A 10634-nucleotide genomic window follows, 5' to 3' on the forward strand; every position below is an offset into this window, starting at 1 on the left:
AAGAGAGGAGAGGTGGAGATGGTGGGATAGGGAGGAGAGAGGGAGGGGGTGAGGAATAAAGAAGCGATGTAAAGAGGGATGACAGATGGAGAGGTGGAAAGATGAAAAAAGCAAGGGAAACAAGGGCAGGAGGGAAAAGAGAAAGAGAGGTGTAGGAATGGAAGAATGGGGGGGAGAAGATGAAGGTATTAATACAGAGTTCAGGAGAGAACATAGATGGGGAGATGGAGTGATGGAATGTAAGCAGCAGAGATGAGAGTGAAAGAATGATGTAGGGATAGAAGAGTGAAAGAGTGAGAGTGAAAGAAAGATGTAGGGATAGAAGAGTGAAAGAAAGATGTAGGGATAGAAGAGTGAAAGAGTGAGAGTGAAAGAAAGATGTAGGGATAGAAGAGTGAAAGAAAGATGTAGGGATAGAAGAGTGAAAGAGTGAGAGTGAAAGAAAGATGTAGATAGAAGAGTGAAAGAGTGAGAGTGAAAGAAAGATGTAGGGATAGAAGAGTGAAAGAAAGATGTAGGGATAGAAGAGTGAAAGAGTGTGTGTGAAAGAAAGATGTAGGGATAGAAGAGTGAAAGAGTGAGAGTGAAAGAAAGATGTAGGGATAGAAGAGTGAAAGAGTGTGTGTGAAAGAAAGATGTAGGGATAGAAGAGTGAAAGAGTGAGAGTGAAAGAAAGATGTAGGGATAGAAGAGTGAAAGAGTGAGAGTGAAAGAAAGATGTAGGGATAGAAGAGTGAAAGAGTGTGAGTAAAAGAAAGATGTAGATAGAAGAGTGAAAGAATGAGAGATGAGAGTGAAAGAAAAGAAGAAAAGGATAACATTGAGAATAAAGGGATTAGAATCGTGGAGTTTTGGAGAGCAGAGAAATAGAGGGGGAAAAGTGAAGGAGAATAAAAGAGAGGAGGAGACGAGTAGAGAAGAGGAGGAGAAGAGGAGAAGGGCTCACTCAGTGGTCTCTGAGCAGGAGGGGTGGGAGTCTTTCACTCTTTTCAGAAAGGCGGTTTGGTAATCGGACTCTCTGGATCTGGTTCCCACACAACTCACCCAACCAGTTTTCTAACTGTCTAACTGTCTAAAAGGAATCAGCACCCAGGCTCACTGATAGAGGGATCGGGGGCTTTGGGAAATTACCTCTTAAGTGAAGTTACACTTATAGGTTTTATAAGATACACTTCGTTATATGTTATATAAGATATACATATCTAATACGTTTTATAAGATACAATATTTTATAGGTTTTATAAGATTACAATCTGGGTGATATGTGAAAAAAGTCTGAAACACTTAGCTTAGGGCTCTGCCCAGAACATTTTCAGAAATGGAGCCATCGCAAAAACTCCTAGGTGGTTTAAGAAAGCTACTGTAGTTGCAAGAAAGTTACTGTAATAATCATATATTCTCTTTCTTGTCCTAGAACAGACAGAATAGGTCTCCCATGGAGATTTTATTTTTGATAAATGTAAAATTGAAGGCTGAATTGTGAATTCCACATCCTTGTCTTCACATTCACATACACAAATGCCCAGACACACAAACACACACACACACACACACACACACACACACACTACCAACCTCCTGCTCTCTCTCCCACAGCCGGTCCTCCAGATCCTGTATGATGTCATCGGAGGAGGGCGATGGGCGCAAGGGTGCGGGGGCGTCACTCAGGTGACTGAGGCGCTGGTACGACGACGAGCTTTTGCCCGAGGACGAGCGGCCACTGTCGGAAGTGCTCAGGCCGTTCTGGTAGCCGCTGCCACCACCCGGCCGCTCCAGCTTCTCGGCCAGCCGGTTGATGTGGCTTGTGGACGCGCTGAGGGGTCCCAGCACTGGCGGCGGTGGCGCGTAGCCCCCCGAGCTTGTGTATGTGGGCAGGCTGGTCAGAGAGTTCCTACCCGAGTCGGACATACCGCCACCCACCACCCCCTGCCCACCCCCACGGGTGCCCCCGCCGCCCCCCACGCCAGGGCTGTCGCGATCCCTGTGGTTTCCGGAAGTGGGGTGACCCCCACCTCCTCCTCCTCCACCACCACCACTGCCTCCACCTCTCCCCCCGCCTGGTCCCTTCTGGGGCGGCGACACCAAGTTCTGCATTGAGTGAAAACTCTTGGGCACTACTGGTTTGAAAGCTGAGGGACGCACCAGGCCATCGTTATTCTGTGGAACAAAAAAATATATAAAACACAAGACATGTGGAATGCATGAACAACATCCTATGCCAGACAATATGCAGCCCTGTTCTAAACTCTATTATTCTGGCAATTCCTGTTCTATAAGCTAGATATTTCAATGTTTCTGTTTCATCAGGGGGTCTATAAAGGTTTTGTTTTGCCAAATTGTTTGTTTTATCAATCTGCTGTTCCCAGAGATGATGACCACCCATCATACCTATTAACCAGTTGGTCTAACAGATCATCTTACTTCTTACAACATCTTACTTATCTGAAGAATGGAATTGGAATAGAAGACATTGTGCCACAGCTCCTGAGCCACCCTGGATTAACATCTTCCAGCTGGTCTGCTGCAAAGTAAGACGAAGCACACTACAGCTACTAATCTACACACTGTACTAACTAACTAACTAATACAATTTACTTACTATGAACAAACTACAAAGCCATATCACACCCACTGACCCACACCACACCTACCATACTACAGCCACATCAACACCTATTAACCTACACACCACACCTAATGCAATCCCATCATCCTGTAGCTAACCCTTACAATCATACCACCCACACCTACTAACCTAAACACCACACCTTCCACCAACATTCAACACACCTGCTATTCTATACTAGCCTGGAAAAATCCAAACTCATTCACGAAGTGAATAGAGTCTAGTGACTCTCGATTGGGAAACGTTTCCAGCATTGCATCCCGACGGGCACTAACTTTGAAATCATTGGTCCAGCCTTACCAGAGATCAGAGATTCCTAATGTTACTTCCTACTTCGCCTAAACTTTACAAATTGACAATAAACAGCATCAACAGTCAAGAAACTTGACTAGTCTACCTTTGCTGTACATAAATTTCTGCATTTTTCCAACTGCATTTTTTGATGTTTGCAGGTGTTGCTGCTTCTGTTTATCACAATACGTTTCGGTTTCGTCTTCGTGGTTGGCCTGACATTTTTCTTGTCTGAAGGAAACGGTTATGAACTATGGTGTTCCAGACTAGATCTCCCTGAAAGAAGATCTAGGTGGGTGGCGCCAGGCTAATTCTACACATCACACAGAACATACTAAAACATTCACACACATAAGGCCCTAATTTGAAATGAATTATGGGCAAAGTCTAATTTAAGATAATTTCATCATTAGGTAAAATCAATGTGTTAATTTGACACCATGGGCAAGACATGGCAAACACTGATGAGTAAGCTCAATGCTTCAACATGCTAGCTGATAGCTATGCACATGATAGCTATTGTTCATGGACAAGAACTTTGCATGTGGATAGACTTGTGGTGCACTTCGCCCACCATTTAAATTAGGGCTCATACAGTATATAAATTAGGGCTCATACTGACTATAAATATCTGAATCAACCCCTTTCACCAAGCATCCCCTGACCCCGACCAACCCCCCCACCACACACACACACACACACACACACACATATCTGACCCCTCCATCCACCTCACCTGCTCCAGTTTCCCAGAGACAGGCAAGATGTTGGGGGGGTTGTTGTGGTTGTCCACCTTGGCTGTGGGGTTCTCCTTGTAGTGCGCGGTCATCTGCTGAATGCTGCTGTTCTTGTCATTGTTGAGCACCACGCTGTTGCCGCAGATGTCCACCCCTGTCGTGGCCGGGCCCGACACGGCCTCGGACGTCCGCCCACGCTCCCCGTAATGCCCCCCGTCGCCACGGCGTCCACCCCCTCCTCCTCCTCCTCCTCCGTTCAGGAAGGCGGCGTTGGCCACCATCCGCTCCCCATTGGTCAGATGGCGGTTGGCGTTGGTGTGTGCGGTTGAGCGCTCGGTGCCATCCGGTTGCGGTGGTGGCTGTTCCGTGCCTCCGGCGTAATATGAGCCCTCTGTGTTGCCGTAGCCACGTTCGTCACCCGACGGCCCTCCGGTCTTGGCGGGGCCCAACAAGATGTTGGGTGGGTGGGGGTGTCGCTCGGCGCTGTAGCTGCGGTCGCCGAGGCGACGGCGCGTGGAGGTGTTGGCGGCAGGGGGCAGGGAGGGGCCGCGTGTCAGGCCGCTGCCCGAGGGGCCCGCGTTGGCGCTGACGGTGCTGGTGCGGGTGCCCACGCTGCGCATGGCGAACGTCGGTGACTGGTGATTGGCTACCCCGCTGCCAGCACTGCCCATGCCGGGCGGGGCGACGCCCCTCACTCTGCTGCCCACACGCCGCACAGGAGCTGGGGGGTGGAGTCACCACGCCGAGACGCAGACACGCACACTACGGAAAGAGAGAGGGAGAGAGAGAAAGAGGGATGGAGAGATGAGGGAGAGAAATAGGGAGAGAGGGAGGGAGAGATGAGGGAGAGAAATAGGGAGAGAGGGAGGGAGAGAGGGGGGAGAGGAGGAAGAAGAAAGAGGAGAGAAGGGAAGGGGAAAGAGGGGAAAAGAGAGGGATAGAGGATAAAGAGAGAGGAGGAAGGAAGGAGGAAGAGAGTGAGAGAGGGAAGAAGAGGGGGAGAGAGAGAGAGAGAGAGAATGGAAAGATGAAGAGGAGGTAGAAGAGAGAGAGGAGGAAAGGGGAAAGAGGGGAAAAGAGAGGATAGAGGATAAAGAGAGATGAGGAAGGAAGGAGTAAAAGGAAGAGAGTGAGAAAGAGCCACACATAGACAAAAATAGTCAGAGTGAAAGAAGGAGTGGAAGCGAGGTGTGAATGGAGAGAGAAGAAGAGGTGTGGATAAGAGAAAGAGCAGCACACAGAGTAAGGGAGAGAGAGAAAACAGAGCAGAGGGAGAGAGAAAAGGACATGATGGAATTTCATTGTTAAACTTGATGTTTTTTTAACAGGACGTGCTGCATTTCATAAACAAACATCACTGTGACCTTAGAGAATTAGCCTTGTGATTGTGGCAGCAAATTAAACCTTGATTGAGTGCTTCAGGAGATTAGTTATGTTCAACTTGACTTGTGTTCAACATTCATCTCAATCCAAACAATAACAAACATAGGTTAGCGAAGATCAGAGACACAGAGCAGTGATGTGTAGACAAGAGGCCTGCCAGGGGAATAGAGACTAGTTTCTTGTTCTAGTTCCTCGTCCTAGTCCCTATCTAGTCTGATCGGATGGAAAGGGGCTGGCTGAAAGAAGAGGGATTGGCTGTACAGTAGAGCTAAAGACAAATGTTTTTTTAACCAACCAGAAAAAGGACCACTGACAGGTTTTTATAGCCAAAGAGAAAAATCGAAGTTGTTTCAACGCATCACATACGACATAATTCACCATCAGCTGCTTTGGTTTTTGTGCAGACACAGATAGTTTATTTATATCATGTATGCTACTTTTGAATGCATCCTCTTTAAATTGCTTCTGCACAGCATTTTGATGAGTAACAGACACAGTTCTTTTCTTAGTTCAATTGATACCACATTTATTTTTCAAAATAATTCCCACCTCTAAATTTGATTTGCCTGATTCCCTTTGTGTCACATTCGTTTTACCATGTGACATGTGGGAATTGATTATTAACGTGTACAGTTAGAATATTAAACAGGATTTGTCCTTTGTCCTTTCAGCTTCCACAAGTTTACCTGTGATCTATCATCTAAGTATTGATCAAGAGCTATGGAGTCCCTTGGAATTACAAGATACTGTGATTGTAATTCAGAGGAATTCAAACAAACTAACTCATAAAAACTATGTGGTAATTCCCCAGTCACAAACCCATGTTAAACATGACCTCTTGACTTCGTAGATGTGCCTCAGAAATCAGAGATGCGTTGGCAGCACCACTCTGCCACTGTTCTTTACGCGTGTCAGACAGAGGACTTTCTATATCACATTTTAAACAGTTCAATGTCACGTCAATATGTTAACGTGTGTCAACATGGATGCCTAGAACACACACAGGCAATTAGTGCTGCAGTCTGCAACCGCCTGTGGTGCGCGAAACATGACACCGACTCAAAAGCATTCTCAAGTCCCAAGACATCCCCCTCCCCATACACACACACACACACACACACACCCTTCTTGACACGGACACCAAGCATGAGGTCATCCTAAACCTGGAGGAAGATGCACCCCCCACCACCCCACCCACCACTCTTTTCCATGTGTGCTATCAATTCCCAGAATGCACTACTCTCCATAGAATCAGAATCAGAATCAGCTTTATTGGCCAGGTTTGTGTAAACAAACAAGGAATTTGACTAATCTTTGCTCTCAAAGTACAACACTCACTTAACATATAAATAATAAAAACAGAAAGGTCAGTAAGAAATATAAAATATGCTGTAATAGAAATATATATATAACAAAAAAAAACAGTAACATTATAAGAGTAGTAAGAGTAAGTGTATGTGCAGAATGAATAGTATGCATCCTGAAAATGCTGCAGCAACCACAACATTCACGGTGTAGCCTACATTCTAACTGTATGCAATGTTGTTGTTGTCGTAAATAAATGTATAAGATATACAAACACTGAAGTAATCAAAACAACCATTAATTTTAAACATAATAGTATTGTAAATAGTTTCTGATGTCTCAACTTGTGTCAGTGTTTCAGGTAGACTCGGGTATTATGTTGCTCAGCAATATGACACCATGCTTTGTTCCTGGCATCTATGTTTTTTTTCTTCTCATTACCATAGAGTTCCAGGAAGCTAGCCCTCATCTGAGACTTTGACACTATTGATACCTGGCGTACAGCAGCCAATAGAGAGAAATCAAAGGATCAAAGTCTAATCAAACCACAGGGAGAAAGTTCACTACACCTTAGCTTACAGTATCTGACGTCAGATAAAATTAATATTGTACAATTATGAAATACTGTATATTGATGTCAATATCATGTCACTGACAAGAGCTGAGCCTGTAGTTGTTATTGTGGAAATTCATTTACCTAACTAATGTTTACTGGCTTAACATTAGCCTTTTTATACAATGTATGGAAGGAATGTAGGCTATGCTTAATATCGTCTTATATTATTATTATATCATCAAATTCTGAAACTGTTGAAAAAAGATAATAAATAAAGCCACTGTTCATTATATCCTAATTTCTCAACAAACATCAGTGACAAGAAACACATGACAAAATGGCAATTTAATGGAAAGCAATAACATGAAAATCAAACACTGATTTGGTAACTTGGCAAAAACCTCCCTCCATCCCTCACTAGTCCCTCACTAATGACAACAGATATATAGACTAGTAAGAGAAATCTTACTCTGGTGGCAAATGACAACAGATATATAGACTAGTAAGATAAATCTTACTCTGGTGGCAAATGAGAACAGATATATAGACTAGTAAGAGAAATCTTACTCTGGTGGCAAATATCGCAAATGTGCAAATGTGGCCTCTCGAGTGTCCCTCGCGTTCTCACGATAAGATCAGAGGCTTTTACGCTGCAGGTTATCTAATCCTGTCTTCAGTCTACCTGTTGTCCTCTCACCTTGACTCCTTACCATGTTAATCACACACACACACACACACACACACACACACACACACACACACACACACACACACACACACATGCACACATACACGCACACACCAAGCATGGGGTTTCACTTTGAATGATAGAGGTCATTAATTGAGACATACTCAGAACAAATGTACACAACTCCACAGAGGATAAGCATAATGGTTCAAATGTGTGTGTGTGTGTGTGTGTGTGTGTGTGTGTGTGTGTGTGTGTGTGTGTGTGTGTGTGTGTGTGTGTGTGTGTGTGTGTGTGTGCTAGAGTGAATGAGAGAGAGAAAGAGAAAGACAGGGAGTGGTATTGGTGTTGTCCCGACAACAGCTTTGTACACGGTGGTACTGAGACCTGATAACATAAAAACCAGCATAGATCACCAAGAAGATGATGGAGACGAAACCCAAGTCTCCCCAGTCGTCATAAGAACAGCCTGTTCTCAAGCAATAACTCCACATATTGTCTGTCTGACCCATTTTCTGTTCTAAACTGTCGATGACCTGACAATGAACCCTGACAATGAACTTCAAGACAGAAAGTTTTGACTGTTTTCCTCTGTGAGCATCACAATTTACCCAACGGAAGATAGAAAAGACCCCCATTTAAGTACAACCAGCTAAAAATCTAATCTTACTTACATATACTAGGTTTTCTCTTCAATGTCCGGAAGAATTGTGCTATAGAGAAATACTGTGGTGTGCGGTTTGTGCGCCAGCTGATTTGACTGAATGTTATCTGTGACTGGGTCACACCCTTGATTAATGGTTACTTCATGCACTGATTTGGGATCATTGTACTCGAACTAAGCTGGTTAGACAAGTCGGCAACACTGTCCCTCGTTCAGTTGACTGGAACAAAACAATAAAACTCTAGTTTTTATAGTACACATTTAATGTGTGTGGTATCGTGTTGAATATTAACTTAGGTAAGAAAGAATGGGATTCCACACAATGCTGAACTGCTTAACATAATGTCATACTGAAACAGCATGTTGCTACTGTAAGTCGAGAGACTGCAGGGCCTAAATGAAGACATTCCATGTCCTACTGTGACATCTGCAATTTTGGCCAGATGTTACAAGTCGTTACCTGAGTGAGATGTCATAAAAACTACCTAAGGTTGTGATTTCTGGCCTTAAATCATGTCTGAACAGACATGAGGTTGAGATATATTAGACTTTATTAGCCTGTTCCACATATCTGTTCAAAACATTAATATTTTATTTGTACTAGTAAGAATTATAGACACCATCCGTTTTTGAGTAACCCTGGTGTTTAAAAGAGAATGATATCCATTTTATGGTTTTATATGTGAACCATAACGACAATGGCCAGTCAGTTCACATCATAAGAGGGAACCTCCAAACCATGTAGATTCTGCAGCAACAGCAGAAGCTTGGAGCTACCATTTCGCCCCGCATCCAGCAGGTGTCGCTGTTGGTGTGTTGGCGAGCGCTCCGGCACGTGCCTACACTCCCCTCGCTGCCATAGTCACTCACTCACTGGCATTACATCATCGTTCCCATGCTTCATACAGCGCGCACACAGGCAGGCGCCCGTGCGCGCCCTCTCTTCTCTCGCTCACTATCTCTATAACCGTACATATACTCACACACAATGGATACATTCTTGGCCTTGTACTTCATTCGTCCAACGCGCTTCATTGTTCTTGCAGATTAATACACCGATATCACTGTCAACAAAAATGTCATGCACTACAACAACAACAACAACAACACCTTGATCCCCCAGTCACAAGTTTTGGAGTGCCTTCTAATTATCTCTCTCTATACACACATTAACATACGAGCACATATCAACACAAAGCAAAGTAGGCAATCATCACATCACATCACGTCAATTTATCACATATTTATGATGCGCAAAGAGGTCTAATTTGCGCAGTTAGGTGTTGTAGAAATCGAATGAGAGAGAGATAGGAAGAGAGATGCTATGTAAAACAAAGCTCTGGCATAGCAATGATGGCCCTATATGCGGGCTCTATATGGATTGGCCTGCTTTGAGATGGGAAGGCCTGGGCTCAAAGGACCTCACTCTCCAGCGACCAACAGCTGGACCAAGGCCTCCCCGAGAGCCAAAACTCTGCCAATGACATCACATGCACAGCTGCCCGGTCACTCAACTTGTAAGGCAAAAATATCCCAATTTCCTCTTCACCGAGCATCGCACGTCCTATACTGATCCAGATGCGAGTAGAATCAGTCACTGTAACCTACAAACCAAGCAGCTATGAAATCCCTGTAGGCTGACGAAATATGCTGAGAAAGAATCAAAACAAATGATCATGTCTTGAAATTAATAAACACCCCGCACAAGATACTGGGAAAACGACTAGGTACACCCTAGCAGTATATCAGTTGTGATGTGCGGTCTGTGCATGCAGAGAAAAGCTTAGGGATGTCCGTCAGCGGCGCAGTACAACCCGGGCACAATAGACAATATTTCGGGTCTCTCACATCGGCATGGCTCTGCTGCACATACCGCTAAAGGTGAGGAAGACGAGCCCATTCGCCCCCTTTTCCACTGTCGCTCGCATCGTTAACGCATTACATAACGCGTGTGTAGGTCACGGAAAACCATCTAGATGCGAGAAGGGGGAGAAAAAAAAAAGCGAGCATCATTTTTACGCACCGCGCTGTATCTCCATCCTTACGCCGTCTCTACTTTCACCCCAATGAGCAATGTTATCAAACGCGGCTCTTTCACTGCCGTAATCTTTACAGCGAAGCCTCTCTTCAGATAGCCTATACACTCTGCCTGGGATATTGAAGCATGACAAAATGGTCATAGCAGTGGTATGACAATGGACGTTAGGAAAGGTGGTAAGAATTGTAAAAAAAATACAGGTGTATGTACGCTCTGTGGTGCACTAGGATGCGAGAGGGTTTGGTTTTAGTCGAGCACAGAGCTCTACCATAACCAAAGCCCCCTTTTGCATCCAGTGCAGCACACGACACACATCTACACCTGTTTTCATTCTCTCGCCACCTTT

General features: G+C 44.7%; 1 protein-coding gene across 2 annotated transcripts in view; it reads right to left on the reverse strand.

The window, feature by feature from the left end:
• Positions 1 to 3812, reverse strand: part of lzts3a (leucine zipper, putative tumor suppressor family member 3a) — a 9523-nt gene extending 5711 nt beyond the window's left edge. Inside the window, exons 1-2 of one of the 2 annotated variants that reach the window (XM_076283261.1) lie at positions 3711 to 3812; positions 1576 to 2157 (exon numbers count right to left, since the gene is read on the reverse strand). In XM_076283261.1, the coding sequence (XP_076139376.1) occupies positions 1576 to 2157; positions 3711 to 3746 (618 nt within the window). In that variant the 5' untranslated portion in view covers positions 3747 to 3812. Of the gene's footprint in view, positions 1 to 1575; positions 2158 to 3023; positions 3177 to 3710 lie in introns of those variants that run through there. The other variant, XM_076283260.1, reaches the window with a different exon arrangement.
• Positions 3813 to 10634: the final 6822 nt, after the last annotated feature.

The sequence above is a fragment of the Alosa pseudoharengus genome, unplaced genomic scaffold (genome assembly GCF_046254945.1).
Source record: "Alosa pseudoharengus isolate Yale_2024_CS ecotype anadromous, Long Island Sound unplaced genomic scaffold, YU_APseudo_1.1 YU_APseudo_1.1_scf_14, whole genome shotgun sequence".
Taxonomy (NCBI): Eukaryota; Metazoa; Chordata; class Actinopteri; order Clupeiformes; family Clupeidae; genus Alosa; species Alosa pseudoharengus.